This window comes from Diabrotica virgifera, chromosome 5 (genome assembly GCF_917563875.1).
Source record: "Diabrotica virgifera virgifera chromosome 5, PGI_DIABVI_V3a".
Lineage (NCBI taxonomy): Eukaryota > Metazoa > Arthropoda > Insecta > Coleoptera > Chrysomelidae > Diabrotica > Diabrotica virgifera.
This window is the reverse complement of record NC_065447.1, coordinates 42,409,130-42,428,007: the sequence shown is the minus strand read 5'-3', so window position 1 is coordinate 42,428,007 and position 18,878 is coordinate 42,409,130. Positions and strand designations below refer to the sequence as shown.

At 32.5% G+C, this 18,878-nt stretch overlaps 1 protein-coding gene across 3 annotated transcripts in view; it reads left to right on the top strand.

The window, feature by feature from the left end:
* Window positions 1-4,764: 4,764 nt before the first annotated feature.
* Window positions 4,765-18,878, top strand: part of LOC126885716 (mitochondrial amidoxime-reducing component 1-like) — a 29,043-nt gene continuing 14,929 nt past the window's right edge. The window contains exons 1-3 of one of the 3 annotated variants that reach the window (XM_050652445.1): window positions 4,765-5,129; window positions 8,746-8,909; window positions 18,535-18,705. In XM_050652445.1, coding sequence (XP_050508402.1) covers window positions 5,124-5,129; window positions 8,746-8,909; window positions 18,535-18,705 — 341 coding nt within the window. In that variant the 5' untranslated portion in view covers window positions 4,765-5,123. Of the gene's footprint in view, window positions 5,130-6,572; window positions 6,590-8,705; window positions 8,910-18,534; window positions 18,706-18,878 lie in introns of those variants that run through there. The other 2 variants (XM_050652447.1, XM_050652446.1) reach the window with 2 other exon arrangements.

Sequence of the window (18,878 nt, the reverse complement as noted above, 5' to 3'; positions counted from 1 at the left end):
ATGTGAATGTAGGATTGCACCAAGGCTCGGTGCTTAGTTCTTATTTATTCTCATTAGTTTTGGACCAGATAACAGCGAAACTACATGTATCCTTAATATAATATCCATAATCCTTAATGTATGCTGATGATGTAGTATTAGTAAGATATAGTGAAAGAGGCTTAGAACAAAAACTGGACCAGTGGAGAAAAGCTCTGGAGGAAAAAGGTTTAAAACTTAGTAGGACAAAAACAGAGTATTTGGAATGTTCATTTAAAGATGGAGTTACTACACATAAAATGATCTTTGGATGGTGAAATGATTGTGAAAAGCAATAGTTTTAAGTATCTAGTATCGGTAGAATTAAGGCTGGATGGATGAAGTGGAAGGAAGCGAGTGGTATGTTGTGTGACAAAAATTCCAATGAAGCTGAAGGGAAAATTCTATAAAAACAGTCATGAGGCCGGCTCTGATGTACGGAACTGAATGTTAGACAGTGAAAAAGAAAGGGGAACAACGAATGCATGTGGCGGAAATGAGAATGCTTAGATGTATGAGTGGAATGAAAAAAAGAGATAAAGTTAAAAATGAGTATATTAAGGGTATATAAAGAGAGATTCGTGAATCTCAGGGTCGTGGGCTCGTGCCCCACGTTTGGCGCCAATGAAACGAAAAAAAGGCGATGGACTACCCCAGCTAATTGAAATAATATTCGAAAATATTGCCTCAATCATCCAAGATAGCCATCGCTACACCCTTGCTTAGCTCAGTCTCTCAGGTGTGTGTACGTCTTGTCCTAATCTTAAAAATGAACTATGAAAGTTTAGAATGAAAGCAAACAAAACCGTATTTTTAACTAATCATGTTTATTATTCAATAAAGATATAATAAAAATATGACTTATTGTGTGCAATAACAAATATATTCAAATTCTTACCAACAACTAACAATTCTGGATTATACTTATGGCTTTTGGTAGCTGGTATTTGATGGTAACTTCTTGATGTCGAATGGTACTGCTGTAGACTTCTTGTAGGCCTGAGCGGATGTTCGGCCCTAGGCCCCTTCAGTTGGAGATGGTAGTTGTTGCAGTCTAGATGTCCTGGTCAATGGTCTTCATTTAGCCTTAGTTCGATCACCGGTTAGGATGCTGGTGACTCCCGTAGGGAGAAAAGTGATTTATTCCCAAAAACTATAAGATAGAGACACATATCAATCATCAAGAAGAAAAACCAAAATGTAACTTTACCAAATCGGCAAGGGTATATTAAATGGAATTAATACTGATACTAGTTAAAATTTGATTTACACGTGCATATTAATAAATGAAAAGAAATATAGAAACCAAACACATGGTTGAACATTTGAAGTTTTGGTATAAGAAAAAATTATTATAAAAGTTAAAAGTAGACTATAAAAAACTTAGAATACAAAACTCACTCCAAGAGAATAATTGTTGATGGAAAATAATTCTAATTTTCAAATTACATGCCTTTTTAAGGAATAATAATAATTATTATCCAAGAGAATAATTGTTGATGGAAAATAATTCTAATTTTCAAATTACATGCCTTTTTAAGGAATAATAATTATTATTATTATAATAATTATTATTATTCCTTAAAAAGGCATGTAATTTGAAAATTAGAATTATTTTCCATCAACAATTATTCTCTTGGGGTGAGTTTTTTATTTTAAGTTTTTAATAATTACTCTTCCCTTCCAGTTTGTGTCAGGGAGTAGGGATGAAGTGACACTGTCACTGAAAACGACATTTGAAATAACGACCAAGTACTATGAAGTAGCAGGCATGTTCCGTATTGAAAGACAGTTACTTACAGAGTAAGAATATACGGGGTACGTTCGGTATGATGATTTAGATTTTAGATGAAGAGAGATATAGTAAATAGAAGATAATAAAAGAGGGTAATAAAAGAGGGCTCCAACGAGTTTTTAACGAAGAAAACAGGTAAAATAAATAGTAGAAAATTATTGTTAATGAAATATTAAAGAAAATAAAGTAAAATAATTATTTAAAAACTAAAAGGGAGGTTCAGTTCCCCTTCTACTTCTACACAAACTTCTTCATCTCTCTCTTTTCCCAATTTCTCATATAATAAGTCTAAATCCCTTCTCTCCACACTCAAATCTATCAAAAATAAGATCCAAAACCACCACCTCATCTTCAGCAAAGCAGATAAGGGTAACTGCCTTGTTATTTTAGACCAACAATTATACATTGACAAAGTCACCTCTTTCCTAGACAACAATAACTTTACTTTGCTTCCTGTTGATCCCTCTAAATCTTTTGTTTCGAAGATGAAAACCAACTTAAAGCAATTTACTGAATTCTTTTCTGAATTTGAAGCACCATATACTAAAATTCCATCAAATCCACTCACCCCCAGGTTATACGGTTTACCAAAGATACACAAAGTTGACATTCCTATTCGTCCCGTTGTCAGCTTCATTAACACTCCAGTTTCTATTTTATCTAAATTCATTCTTAACACCATTAAAAACTTTATTAACTTTACCCCACAGTTTACTGTTTTGAATTCTCGCCAATTAGTTGAAAAACTTCAACTTGTCAATCTTAATCCAAATATTGTTATGCTTTCTTTTGATGTTAGCAATTTATTTACTTCAGTACCAAAAAATGAATCGATTAGTCTGGTTAATTCACTCCTCTTAAATAATTCTGTCACTTCCACCACCACTTCGTCTATTATAAACATTCTCAAAATTTGTCTATCTCAAGATTACTTTGTTTTTAATAACAACTTTTATCAACAACCTGACGGTTTAGCAATGGGTAGTTGCTTATCCCCTTTCTTAGCTGATGTTTTTATGGATCACTTAGAATCCAACTATATCATAAAAAATCCAGAGATCTTACACTGGTTCCGTTATGTTGATGACATTTTAGTCCTCATTTCTGGTAACTCTGATTCAGCTCACAACTTACTTCACAAAATAAATCAAATCCATCCTAATATCACCTTTACCATGGAACTAGAATCTTCTAACTCCATTAACTTTCTGGATTTATCTATTACCAGACTACATGACCACTTCAACTTTGGTATCTACCGTAAACCAACACAGACAGATCATGTTATCCATTCTACTTCTAATCACCCTTTATCATATAAACTCTCTGCTTTTCGCAGTTTTATACATAGATTAAACTCTATTCCTTTATCCGTAACTGAATTCAACAAAGAGTTGAATATTATCAAACAGATTGCAGTCAACAATGGTTATGACCCAGACATTATCACTAAACTTCAACAAAAAAGAGAACTCAAATTACTACAACAATCCGCTTTCTCTACATCATCCACAACTACTCCCATCTATGCCTCCTTACCATTCAATAACTCCAAATTATCTGAAAGAGTCAAACATATCATTTCAAATTCTTGTGACAACATAAAAATATCTTTCAAAGTTAATAACACTCTCAGCAAAAGTTTAACTAATACCAAAGATCCTATCCATTATATGAACCGGAGTGGGGTATACAGACTCTCTTGTTCAGATTGTGATGCCACCTACATCGGCAGAACTTACAGATCCCTTTCTACCCGATCTGCTGAACACAGCAAGAGAGATACCACTTCTGCCTTTTCACACCATTTAAAAGTCAATAAACATGAACTTAAGATTCCTGAAGGTGTCCAGTTGATACACAATATTCAACAAAACAATACACTCCGTTTAGACTTATACGAAGATTTGGAGATTGGCAAGGACATGAAGAAGAGTCCCAACTGTGTCAATAGACAAACATCCCTTAACCGCAACTTTGTCCCCATTCACCGCCAATTATTCTCATAATTCCTATTTTTTCAACTTCCTCTTTTTATCCTATTCTTTCTCTTTCAACTTACTCTCTCTTCTTTTTCAAAATTTCCTCTTTCCTTCACTGCTTCCAAACTCCTTTACCCGAATAACATTATTAACTATTGAACCCTATTAACCATCACCTCATTAATTCACCCTACTATCTTTTTACTTCTTTTTCATTTCATTACTTCGTTCTGTTTAATTCCACACCTCATCTTTTCTTTATCCCTCTCTTTCCCTTAAAATTCTTGTCTTTATACCTTACACCACAGCCCTCTGCTTTTTGTCTTTGACCTTTTCCAAGAAAACTTTTACCTCTCCAACTAACATCCATTCACTTGATTTCAGTTCTCACATTCAGATCCATTATCATTACAATTAAATTATATCTATATTCTTTTTCTTACTTTGGTTTTATTTTATTCAGTACACTTTCAATATTATTTTCATTTTAATTTCATTTTTGTATCAACTGGACTTAACAGCTATAATCATACATTACTTTATCTCTAATTTCCCATACCAACACTTTGTCACAAGAATTCTCTCAAAACTTTTGAAATAAAATTAAAAAATAAACCATCTCATAATAATTACAATTCTTTTTCATTCACATATTACACACTTTTAATTATTTGACTGTATCCTAACTCAAATCCATTATTTACAAAAACTTGCATTTTTAAATAACAATATTTTCCTTTTACATATACAACCACCAATACAATATAGACTAGATTAAATTGCCTACCAATTTATTCATTTTGTACAATAACTTTCCAACTAATATTGATTTTTCTCTTTTCTCACCTTCATCTATTTTTATTTTTTTATCTTTTTATCTTTATTGACAGCAGCTTACTTTCTTTCTATCAATTTGATCAATCTAATGTTATGGTATACAGTCAATATAAATAATCTTATATTCTAAATTAATTTTGTATATCACAATTTCTTTTCAATAACCAATAGATTTAAAATGTTAGACATTTTCAGATATTAAAATCTTTATCATTTGTTGTGGGTCATGACCTTTTGGTTAATTATCATTGAAAATCGACTACCTTTTTCTCTACTGTCAATGTCACTTCAAACAGTTCCTTAGACATTAGTGTCACTTTATAGTCAAAGTTGGCCTAAGATGGTTGATTGAGGTTTTGGTAGGGTTTCACCATGTTCCCATAGGCAATATCCTGTAACATCGGAGTTTAGCCTGTTTAATATTATTTTTAAATAATGTAAATTGAATTTTAAATTCAACCATTGTTTGGTTCTGGGGCTATTTAGCAAGTATGCACGTAAGTAATCTAACCACATTTTTAGCTTTTAAAAATTTCAACCATCTTTCAATTCTAATAGTGGGATTACTTATTTTATTGTAGATTCACTGATGATGGACCGATAGGTCTGAAAACGTTCTGAATTGGACATTTTTATTCAATCCATTGGGATTTTTAAGTTTTAATAAATATACCAATTTACATAGAAGTGGTTTTACTTCTTGTTAGAGTTTTTTAATTATTTAAAAATTAAATATCAAATATGTGACGTTTGTAACGTTACAAACTAGGAAGGAAAAGACTATCGTGGGTCAGAAACATCCGACAATTCCTCTTCTTGCAGTACCGTCTTCTATCGGAGGTTGGCTACCATCCCAACCATCCTAACTTGGTTGGCTGCAGCTCTGAACAATTGTATTGAACTGCACCCGTACCACTCCCTTAAATTTCGCAACCAGGAAATCCACCTACGTCCCACATTTCTCTTTTCCGAGATTTTTTCTTGGATTATGAGTCTTAACAGGGAGTACTTTTCCCCTCTCATTATGTAGCCTAGATATTCCAGTTTCCTCGTTTGTATGGTTTTTATGACTTCGCATTCCTTCCCCCTGTTTCAGCAAAACATCTTGATTTGTTACTCTCTCTGTCCATGGTATTATCCACATTCTCCTGTAACACCACATCTCAAATGACTCAATGTTTTTGATGTTTATCTCTTTCAGTGTCTAAGCTCCCATGCCGTACAGCAGAACGCAGAAAACATAGCACCTTAACATTCTCGTTCTTAAGTTTAAATTTGTGACCCGGCTGCATAGGAACTTTTTCATTTTGATGGATCACATCCGACAATGGTCAGGGCTAAATTTTGAACAGTTAAATTTTTAAGAGCTAACAAGTACAGCTGAAGACAGAGAAGAATTTGTAATTGTAGTAACCAACTTCCATTAAGGAGAGGACACTTTAAGAAGATTATTAGGGGTAGTCTAGGAGTGGCACCAATTGATGCCAAAATGTGGAGAAGAATTGCTGAAGTGGAGAGGAAGACCAAAGAAGTCTTGGGGGGAGACGATTAGGCAGGATATGTTGGTAAAGGAAATTAATATTGATGTGACCCAAGATAGAGTTGTATGTAAAAATGTAATTATGAAGCCGACTCCGCATAGGGATAAGCTAAAGAGAATAATGATAATTTATTAAAACATAAACAATTTACAAAAACTAGTAAACTAATAACTTGATATTTTTTATTGGACTGAAACTTTTACTAAATATTGCCATTGCAAAATATTAAAGGTATCTCTCGACTTTTCATAAATAAAAATTAATTACTGTAATTAATGAATAAAAACAACCAGTTAAAAGAAACTTGTCTTTGAAGTATAATTTTTTCCACTGGATTGGATATGACAGAGCCGTTTTCAATTTGGCTATTTGCTCTGATGTTGTGAAATAAGTGTGAATTTGTTATTGTTTTTAACGTGAGTAGCATCATCATCATTTATAACATAGGAAAAGATAAATAGTTCAAAGATATAGGAATTAAAAGTCATTGGTTTACAAACAGTTTCGAGACAGAAACCTTTGACTTACTAGTCTATTTAAAAAACAACATTTTAACTAACTTGTAAATTAGCTCAAAATTGTATATATTATTGAATATATTTCATTACAATGATATTAGTGATGATAAAAATTTATATAGATATATAGGTAACATTCTATTTTTCCCTTGAAACGTTAAAATACTTTTAAAAATACAATTTGAAAGTTTGCTTTTATAAATTCAGATTGTCATTTTATTAAAAGCTTTTGTGAACCTGTCAAAATTGTTAAAAAAAAAACTTTTCTAAATCTCTTACTGCCGGTTTCACAAAGTAAAGTTAAGAGATAACCAGAGGTTACCCCAATATATCATAATATGGGGACCTCTGGTTATCTCTTAACCACAAGTTAACTTTACTTTTGTGAAACCGGCCGTTAGCGTTACACAGGTTTCAGAGAGGCTTGATAATATATTCGACACCGAAAAAACTTCAGGTTCTTTTTGCTCAGGTTCAAACCCAGCAAACAGGTTTGAGCCCAGTTACGTGATGATTACGTTAAATTTACGGCGAATTTCAACGAATACGTAACTCGGTGATTTATGACGGGAAAAAACGTATTTCAGTGCCAAATTATTCACCTATATATTAGTGCTTCCTTTATACATGTTTGACATTAGAATAATATAAAATCATAATATATGGTACATGTTTTTTATAATAGGTGTGAATGTCGGTTACATCGCAAAGGCAAGTTTATTTCACGTAATAATCACGAAACAGAAATAACTTCCTTTGGTTAAATTTTGAGAAACATTTTGGAAAACAAAATTTTACAAAGGTGTTGGTTAAATACGTATCGCTTGAATTTTACTCACTGTATTTTATGAACGTCGAAAAATTAGATGTATTTCACGTAAAAGTAATGTAAATAATACCAATATTTAAACAAAAAGTTTATGATTTCACTTTTAAAATCATTTAGCATAACTATTTCAATCCAACCTTGATTTGAACCTATTTTTGCTATTTTTTTCTTTAAAAATATCACAGGAGCTAAAATGATGTTGAGTCTAATTTTCAAATCGTGCGCGGTGATGACGTACTACCAAGCCTTTCTCCTCCTTTAAATACTATCACGTGACCACGGTACGTGATTAACATAGTTGGTTCGAGAACTAAATTAATCGATTTATCGAATAATAGATACGTTTCGATAGGATTATTTTTTATATTATCCTGGTATTGAAATAGATTTTTAGTAAGACCAATTAGTTAATAGTAGAAGAAATTTAAAAACAAAAAGAAAATACGTAATACTAATTTAAAGTAAGTAGAATAGTTTAACTGTAATTTAAAAATAATCGATTTTTATAATCGATGATCATAACCTCTAAAATATCAACTTCTCACATTTCTCATTCTCACAACAAAAAGTGAAGTAAAAGTGAAACGTGAAGAGCTTTATTTCCCTCGTTTTTATTTATAATAATGTCTTTCGTATTAAAGTTTACCTCACTGCTCGAGGGTTGAAGTGCCGATGATGCAATTAGAAAAAAACAAGAAAGTGTCCTCCTCGAAATAAAAAGTGACCTGTGTTGTGTTTTGATTTTTTTTATGTGCATATTTGTACTAAGATAAGTTAGGTTCATTCGAACTATTTTTGGTCCCAGAATATGTGATTTAATTTATGACCTGTATTTTTGTTACACCCTGTATAATAAACAGCTTTGATTATTAAAAAATATTTTTACTTTTTGTAATTGCTGTCAGAATAAAAATATACACTAATATTGATTAATATTTGCTTTACACATACGGTATGTATTTACGGGCTTAGCAAATCCCTGAAAATACTGGTACATTGCCAGATAATCAGAAAAATCCAGATTATCCTTGTTATTAACAATCTGCAGCACAAACAATAAACATTGATGTCTAATTACTGATTTAGTAAATATTTGAATGTATCTTATTTATCGCAAGTCAGTATTTGAGTATGCTGATATCTACCAAGGGGTCAATCAATAGGTTTTCTCTTTAATAATTGTAGACGCAGATGAATTTTGCCTGATTAGGACTAAATTTTATAGCAACTGAAAATGGCAACAGAGTGGAGGAAAGTTGGAAAAGTAAAGAAACTATGTATTTATCCATTTAAAAGTGGAAAACGAATCGAAGTGAAAGAGGCAGAATGTACTAAGCAGGGTTTCCGAGAGGTGGAAAAAGGTCATCGAAAGTTGCTATTGAGAGACAGGTAATGTTTATTTATTTGAATACACTAACGCATTTAACATTCGATAAACTGATATAAAAAAAAACATTGTAACTCACTTTAATTTAAATAGTTTACTGGGCAAAAGAATGAGTTACCATTGTAGCTCATCCATTTGAATATACTTTGTTAAATTCTTAAATTATTAAATTCTTTTGGTTTTATACATAATATAAACTTCAGTGGACTCTCTCTATAACAAACACGGATATAACGAGGTTTTGCTTATAACGAGGTACACTAGATGTTCCATGAAATTCCTATTGAACTATAACACCTCTATAACGAGGCATATTTGGTTATAACGAGGAAAAATCAAATCGAAGAATATGTTTCATTACCTGTTTTGAGAGCAGTTATGACTATAAATAAACACCCCAACAGCCTGTATATAGAAATGGCCAACATCTGTGATATTATCGAAGCCAGTGCTGTAATAAACTTCACAGCCTGTAATAAACTTCTTCTTCTATCGACCGATATTGAATATTGTAGGAAATTTACAATTTACTATGGCGAAAACGTCTCATTGTTCAGGTCGTCCATCGACACCTAATAAACTACGCACGATATAAAGACACAGAAGATAAGATAATGCGCATAGTGGGCGGAGTCAATGACGGCAGCAACAGAGTTATCTCGGATTCTTTATGTAACTTTTAAGTATCGCATTCTTTCGTGTCTTCAAAGTCTACCGTGGTTTTCTTTATAAATATTTTGAATTTATTGTATATTGTATAAGGTTGCGATATTTATTTATAACGTTGTGAATATGTTCGTTAAACATGCGTTGTGCCTTTTTGGATGTGGATCTTACCAGAGCCGCCGCGAAGAGTGGCCGCCGGCGTGCAATTCCAATTAAGCCGCCCCCTCTTTAATTATATTTAGATTTACCTTTCATAAAGTCCCTTAGTTTTGTTACATACATAAGGGTGTGAAAAAAGAAAAAGAATACTTCACAAATAATAACCATTTAATAATGATAATTTGCAATACAATATATTAAAACTATACATTAATATTCTTAAGAAACACTTACTACAAAACAAAATGTAATTAGTACATTATATTCTTAAATAATACAAATTGTTACAAAATTATTTAAATGATTGCTTGTTTTAACATACATTACAAAAAAGTACAAATTTTTATAATTATTAAAATAACAATAATTACTAGAATAAAATAACTCATTATGTAATTATTTTATAATTAAAAAATGGTTTTAAGCAAAATGATTTAAAGGGTAAAAAGAAACAGCTTTAAAATTTAAGGCTCCAATAAATGAACCTGAAATACGGCGATACCGTATAATTTTCAGGGTAAACTCCTAATTGCATGAAAATTTGGATTTAGATACTACTCATCCTCCACTTCAAAGTTGAACTTGTGCCATTGGTTGCTTTTACTTGGGGGTGAAAGTCACTCCTTTTTGGGGGTGAAAAAAATAGACGTTTAAAATAAGTCCGGAAACAGATAAACTGACTAACTTTAAGCAACTTTTGTTCTATAGAGTTTTTTAACTTAGGTACTAGGTTAATTCAGTAGTACTAGAGTCATTTGCGACGCGACTAAAAATTTTTACTTTTCAACAAAGAAAAAAACACGTTTTCAGGCGGTTTTTCGCAAATATTCAAAAAGTAAGTATTTTATCGAAAAAATATTCTTAGAAAAAATGTAGCATATAAAAAAAACGAAAAAATGGTAAGTGTATTCTTAGTCTATAGAACCAGTAAAAGCAAATTTGTAGCTCATGAAAAAGACGCTCTAATCCTTCAAATTCCAAATCAAATATTTCAACCTGATATTACCAAAAGATTAAATTACCTCTTTCGGGGAAAAACCCATTAAAAATGTTTTTAAGTGTTTACAAAAAGCTTTATTTTTATGTTTTATAAAAGTTATATACGGATGGGAAAGACAAAGGAACGAATTTTCGAACGTGGAAACAGACGACACTCCAGATTTACCAATTTCTGGACAATTGATCCAAAGGCTGGATTCTAAGAACGAAACAGTTGCGGATGTTCAAGTTTACAATGAGAGTCAGAATGAAAAAAACATTAGTGACCTCGAGTATGATGGTTTGGAGAATTTGGTTGGCTATATTTGCCATAAATTGAAGGATTCCAGTATTCAATCCGAAGATTTTTCAACGTACACGTGGGTTGATCATTTAAGTGAGGGTGGTTTTTTATGTAAACCATCAGAAACTTTTTTGTCATATATTGAGAAAATCGAGACAATTTTTCGTTCCACAAATGGTGATTCCATTTTGGTAACTAAAAATTATTTAGAAAACCTTATGTCCAAAAGTGTAACTGTACACTGTTCTAATAAAGCGAAGAAGTTATTTTTTAGGTCTCGGATGTACTTTCGAATTAAAGAATTAAACAAATCTCTTAACAACCTGATATTGCGTAAAAGAAAAATTATAAAAACTGCTACATAGTTGTTGTATGTACGTCTATTTCACAATCACAAAATTTGAATAAAGTGCATGGCATGAAATCTGTAAACCTCTGCCTTTTCCGAACCTGTCACGTTAATCTGATGAAGTACATTATATTTAAAAAGTAAACATTTTGTTTTTTTTAACAATCAATTAAATTTATGGTTTCAATTTTTGGGGTTTCTCTTCCCCTTGGTAAAGACTATATTTTCTTATGTGTAGGCCAATAATCAATTTTTGACAACTAACGAAATATAATAATTTTATTAGATATCGATTATATGAATATTTTTATTTTCCGTATCCCAATATAATCGAGACTAGGAACTTTACACATAACTGAAAATATATTTAAATGAACGGAAATAGTTTAATAATTTTCCTCTAAACTATAAAAATCACTTAGTTTTTTCTAATCATAATTCATTCATTACTATTCTCAAATTTCATTCGCGTTCGTATTACGAACGCATAGACGGGATTATGCTTTACTCTGTTGCTGACGTCATGCGCCAATCGGACGAGTTTCCGTAACTAGAATATCAGGGCCTGTAAACTACGTACACACTTCAATATTATTGTTGTCTGATATAACGAGATCCGCTTATAACGAGGTAATTAGTCAGCCATTTCAGTTCCCGTTATAGAGGGAGTCTAATGTATTTCCAAATATTTAAAACCACGTATATATAAATGTAACTTTTTCTAACTTTTGATCATCGTATTTCATTTTTTTTATATAATAATAGTTTTAATGATAAGTTATTGGACACAAGTTACAGTATTATATTTTTTTCATATAATATGTACATATATGAAGAAGATTAACACTCATTAATAAAATATTTCAACAAAATCTGAATCTTTCATTTTTTTCTTCTAACTCGTCCTTTACTATGGAGGTTGGCAATCATCACGGTCACTCTAAATTACGAAGCTTCTTCTTCTTGTTCTTATTCTTCTCTATGTGTCCTTTTCTTTTCAAAAAATAGTATTATGTATTGTTTTTTAAATTTTTATATATTTAATTTTTAAAATGTTAAAGGTGAGTTCATATTTTACACTGCACCTTAACATTTTATTTATTATTGTTAATTAAAAATCATTCAGTTTTATATAAATATGTTTCTCATTAAATATATTCCGTACAATTTCCTCAGTTGAAGTATTACGCGCAGGACAGACTGGACGGAGAAGTAATACCATCATAGGTAGGATACTGGGTATGGATGGTACTGGGAAAAAATACTGTCTAAACGATGTGTGAAAGATTCTTTGGGCCTGTTCCTGGGTACCTTATGGTCAGAAACTATCATTCATTATATGTGATTTTATTTATGATGTTATTATATCGTTTATCTAACTATTAGGCGGTTCAGGATTTCTCGCAGTCTATGATATATATCATTCTCGCTTTACCTCTAATAACGCTTCGCATAGGTGAGAGATCCAGTAGAGCCCCTCTAGTTGCTGTTGGTGTGCCCCTAAGAGTCCGTGTGATTTTGAAACAAGCAGTCTTTGCAGCCTGCTTAGTTAGAAAATGGCACTTTTTTGCTGCACTTTTGGTCAATATATGAGTATTACTGATCCATTGTGATTATTGGTTTTACCACAATGTCTTAAATCCAATATAAAATTTTGTTGATTCTATCTACTATCATCTATCTGCCGATTCCAAGTAAGCCTCCAGTCTACTACTGCTGCAAAGATCTTTACTTCACTCACCAGATTTAGATTTGTACTGTTTAGAGGACTCTCAGATTAATCAGAGAACATAATCCCTCTAAATTTCATGATCGTATAGTTCGTGGAGCTTGTGTTGAGCCCTACATTTGAAGTTCATTCTGTGACTAGAGTCAGAGGCTATTTCGTTATATCACTGATTACGCCATTAAATTTTTCGTGGGCTGAGATGACCAACTCATCCGCATATCTGAGGGCATAATGTCTATCGGTACTATATCTACCTATCAAACCATCCATGATCAATTCCTTAAAAAAGCAGATAAGGTTTCCCCTGCGAATAATTCCTGTCTATCAGTGCTGACACTGTATACCCCAACAACGTTACGGCTCTTCAGCATACACTCCATCTGCAGCTGGTTTCGTTTATTTAAATGAATCGCCCTTATCGCTTTGAAAGAGGTGTTGACGATTGATCCCACCTTATCGAGAAATACATCCAGAATCACCTGTTCCACTACCGTTTCCATAGAGAATGCTGCTTTATACGGATACTGTCTTTTATGTATCGGACTTTCACCCATGATACCATCCATAACACTAGTCAACAAAAAAGAAAAAAAGTTACGACTGATGTTAAAATAGCTGTATCGTGAAGTTTAAAGCATCCTGATTACGAATTCAAACACCAAAATTTTCCATCACGTATATATTTTGAGTTATAGAAATATTAATATTTATTATAAAAATACTTATATACTATATATACAATTTTAGAACTAGAATAAAAAACTATGGTAAGTCTTTGGTACACAAATTTTTTGCAAACGCTGATTTCCTTTTATATTCTGTATCAGTTTCTCTCATGAGGAACCAACAGTAATCTCCCATCATTGCTGAATCCCATCTTCCCTGGTAGCATTGCTCCATTGTGAGAATATCCTGGTGGAACCTTTCTCCTTGCTCGTCGCTGACCGCACCCAAATTTTCCGGGAAAAAATTTAAATGGGAGTGCAAAAAGTGTATTTTCAGAGACATACGACAGCCCATTTTGCAGTAGTTTTTAAGTAGTTCTTCTACAACATTTTGGTAATCTACTTTTTTGTTTCCCAAAAACTCGGAAACAATTCTTTTGAAAGATCTCCACGCAGCTAACTCAATATCACTTAATTTTTCATCAAACTGTTAATCTCTTAGTAGTTTTCTGATTTGTGGTCCAACAAATACCCCTTCTTTCAGCTTCGCGTCACTTAATTTAGGAAAAATTTGTTTAAGGTGTTTAAACGCATGTCCTTATTTATCTAATGCTTTAATGAAGTTTTTAGTCAAACCCAGTTTAATATGTAACGGAGGTAACAGAACGTTTTGGGGATCAACGAGAGGTATATTCTTAATGTTAGCTTGACCTGGAATATATTGATCTCTTGGAGACCATTCTGTAACTTGGTAATGGCTCTGTGTTGCTCTACTGTCCCAAAGACAAAGAAAACAGCAAAATTTTGTAAATCCTCCCTAAAGACCTAGTAATAATCCGATGACTTTTAGGTCACCACATATTTGCCACTTGTATGTAGCATAGCTTATTGCATTTAGGATAAGCGACATACTCTCATGTGTTTCTGTCATGTCAACTGCATGTGCAAGAGGAATAGATCGTCTTCTGTTGCCATTATGGAGCAGAACTGCTTTTAGACTTGATTTAGAAGAATCTATAAACAAACGCCATTCTTTTGGGTTATGTGAAAATCCTAATTTTTCCATAACCCCATTTGGATTAACATAAACACACATTTAATCCTGCATAGTGAAAAACGAGGAGAGCTCCTGGTTACGGTTCCTAAATGTTGTAACTTTGGTTCCACTGGCTAGTAAATTCCATTATTTCAATCTAGAACCTAAGAGTTCAGCATGTTCTTTGGACAAGTGAAGATCTCGAACTAAATCATTTAATTCAGCTTGTTGGATGAAATGAGGTTCTTTATCGTCGCTTTCGGGTAAATAGGAATCGCCCCTTTCTGATGCATCATCGGGTTCTCTTCTATCGTCATAGATTTCTAAATCTTCCTCCCAATTTGCCGGGGGTTCTGGAGCTGGTAAATTTTCGCTATGCACAACCGGTTTTATTGCTGACGGAATATCTGGATATTCAATTTTATGTTTGCTCTTCCTTGAAAATCCAGACACTTTTGTCATGCAGAAGTAACAGTCGTTGAAATGACTTGTTGGTTCCCGCCAAATCATCGGAACTGCAAACGGTATAGAAAAGCTTTTGCCATTTAACCAATTACTTAGATTTACAGCACAGGTTTGGCAACATATGTAAGGAGCCCAGTCCCGATCTTGACATCTTGATCGCCAATAACACATCCAAAATACTTATGGTAAGCTACTTTTGTCTTCTTATTAATTATCCTTTTCTGCTATTTATTAGTAAACTGACCACATATGTAACAAAAACTATCCGCGGGGTTAACACAACCACGTTTCTGGACTTTGGACATTTTTCACTTTGGATACTTTCACTTTTCGATATAACACCACTATGCGCACTAAACCAATACTGAGGGGGTGATTTAACAACGAGCTGCTTTTATAGCCGTTCCATACTTTTAGCATTTTCTGTAAAACCCAAAGGTCAACAGACCACGGCGAAATTCTCGTACATGGGGGCCCATATAAAAATAGATGCGGCTCAGAGGAATAAAGACATTTGGAAGTAGGTTTAAATGGGTAGGTTTGCCGAATAAGGATTGCCTTTGGTTTATTTTTTATTTAATGTGTTATCCGTAGACACTACACATCCCAGTGTTGCCAAATTATGCAGTTTTTAGAAAAAACGTGAATTTGATAATGACTGTTTTAAAAAAAAATTATCAAAATACTGATCTTTTTTTAATCATAACTCAAAAATTTTACGTGTTAGGAAGTTTTTCCATCATATTCGTGTTCAGAGAGCAAAAATTAACCAAAAACAGCATGTGGCATTCCAGTCGCATTTTGAGTGTAAACTAGTGTAATGTGCATATGGATCAGTTTTTGTAGAGTCTTCCGTCCTCCTATTTGTCCGGACAAACATCATTAGACCTTTCAACCTAGGGGTATTTTCCTATCCCTTTTTGCCAGGTTTAAGTATAAAATCTATCTTTATGAGATTTTGTAAATAGGTTGGATACAACTTTGTTTTAAATGAAAGAAAAGGAAGGAAAAGTTTGGTTTCAATATTTTGTTATTAATATATGAAATGAAAGAGCTAAATTGAAAAAATACCGATGTACCTTATGTTAAATAAAATCGAAAATCGAGGATTTTTGAGGGTAGATACTCAAGGTAGCAATCCAATTTTGAAAAAGGTCATTTTAATGAGATTTGCCCATTTACAATTCTGTGTTCTAGGATATACCAACTATAAATTAGTAAAATAAATATTAATTCTCGTGGAATTTGGAAAAATTATTAAGAAGATATCGCAAATCAATATAGGTTTACCTATAAGATATACCATTGATTAAGGTTCACGTCACAAAATAAGATTATTTAGAGAAAACCTTAACTTGTTTATTATAATAAGGTAATATGGAAACCTACTAAAAAATAATTCTTAAGAATGGGACTTCATGTTACTATTAACATAAAATGAAGCTGATATTTGCAATAAAAATACTTATATACAAAGTGGTAGGTTAAAAGGATAAATCGTTTGATTTACAATGTTTGGAAACCACGAAATTTGGCTTCAATAGCCGATTTTCACTAAAACATACTATGTATTTCATCACCAATACCAAGGCAGAGGTTTCGCCTTAAAATCGCAGAGTAGTACCATGCATCCGTTCCTCCGATTCTATTTCCTTACCTCTTCCATCTTATTCCATTCATTATTCTCTGCCATTCCGCACCAACGGCTACATTGTCCGCTAATCAGCCAATACAATAATATTACCAATATGTCATTAAATCCGGAAACAGAATCGTAATTTGTGTTTTGAAGGGTTAATGTAGTAAAAACATTTGAGGCCCCTAGAACACAAGGGATGTAAGTTCCAAAAACATATTTTCAGTGTTCAGAACTAACACTTCTTGGCAACTGAAATATTCGACATTCAGCCGTGTGATGGATGACCGAAGTTATCTTTAACGTAAAGTTATCCTGTAGTTAAGTTATAATCCTCGAATTGGTGTGGTGTATCATATTTAACTTAACTACTTCCGTTATTTCTTGACAATCCTTGAGTTATCTGACATATCAACTGTCACTTTATAAGGCGACGTTAAACCTCAAGTTATGAGATAACTCTGTAGTTATGTAAGGTTAGGTTTATCTTTTGACTTTTTTTAGACAGAAATCAAGTGAATTTAGAAGCTAATAATTTAATAATTAAGAATAGAAGGGTAATACAATTAAAAATTTAATATAATAATAATATATATAATGTAAGTTGAAATTTTATTTTAAGTACCTACTGAGCTTTCTATCCAGAGTTGCCAGTTGATATTTTATAAATCCCCCACTTAGAAACTGAAATTCCCTCAAATTGAAGCTCAAATACCCCAAATTTAAATTTTTGCCGCATTTTAATTAATTAGTAGTCAAATGAAGAGAACAGTAAACCAAAGTTATACTATTTATCAACGACGGCCTTGGAAATAATGAATAGTTCCTATAATCTTCGATTATATGGGAGTATAACATACAGTTCTATGTACATTCGCAAATTTAATTTACCATAACCCCTTAAAATCCTCCATAATTTTCCGCCCCCAAAAATCCCACTACAATTTCTGCTTAGAAAAATTTCCCTAGACGCTTTCAAATTACCCCAAAATTGTGGGAAAATACACCAATACAGCAACCCTGTTTCTATCTACCGTTTGAAACACCACCGAACAGCTGTTTGCTGTTCGGCAATCGACGGTGTCCGACGATGGGTATTTACTTTTACGGTCATCTACCCATTCTGTAGCATGTTCCGAACAATCTCTCGCGCTCACTCCAACTTGTACTATTTCTACATAGGGTTCTCTTTGTTACGTCAAACTTTGTTCCTCAAATGTTATTTCTAATATAACGTTGAAGAAAGAACTATCTCATAACTGTGAAGAATACATCACAGCGAATTTTACCTAAATAGTTATGGGCATCGTTATACCTGAGAGTAATCTTAACTTTAACTCAAACGTTAAAGATAACTTCGGTCATCCATCACACAGCTCATTGTTAGCCAAGTAGTTAAGTAATTTGCCACTAGATTTCAGCACCCGATAGACTGCTCACTTACATCCCTAGGGAACCATGTTTTCTATGTGTTTGGGAGTCCATTTTTGTATTAACCCCAATTTCTTAAACAATGTCACTTACGCCCCTTGTGTTCTAGGGGCCTCATTTATAATATTTTGGTCTACCTATACTAGTTGATTTATACATATTTTCGACATAATGTTACCTGATTAAAGAGATACTTTTTTATTTTTTAGATCATTTGTGGTATATGAACAGAACTATCTAGAATATCGATCTGCCAAACATTTTCCTAAGCTGGTTTTACTTGAAGTTAAATCCCATGATGCTAACAGCATTGCTTTGAATGCTCCAGGAATGGAACCTCTTATTATACCTATACCAACAGGAAAAGAAGTGCATATTAAGTAAATATATTTATTTTCATTTTATATGCTAGAGTGCGGTTTGTGCATAAAGTGATGTTTTCAAGTGAAAAACACACTTTATGCATATCTATAAAATATTATTCTACAGCTCCAAGCCCCCAAGCAAATAATACAAACTAAAATATATATTTGCAATATTTTAGGCAAAAACC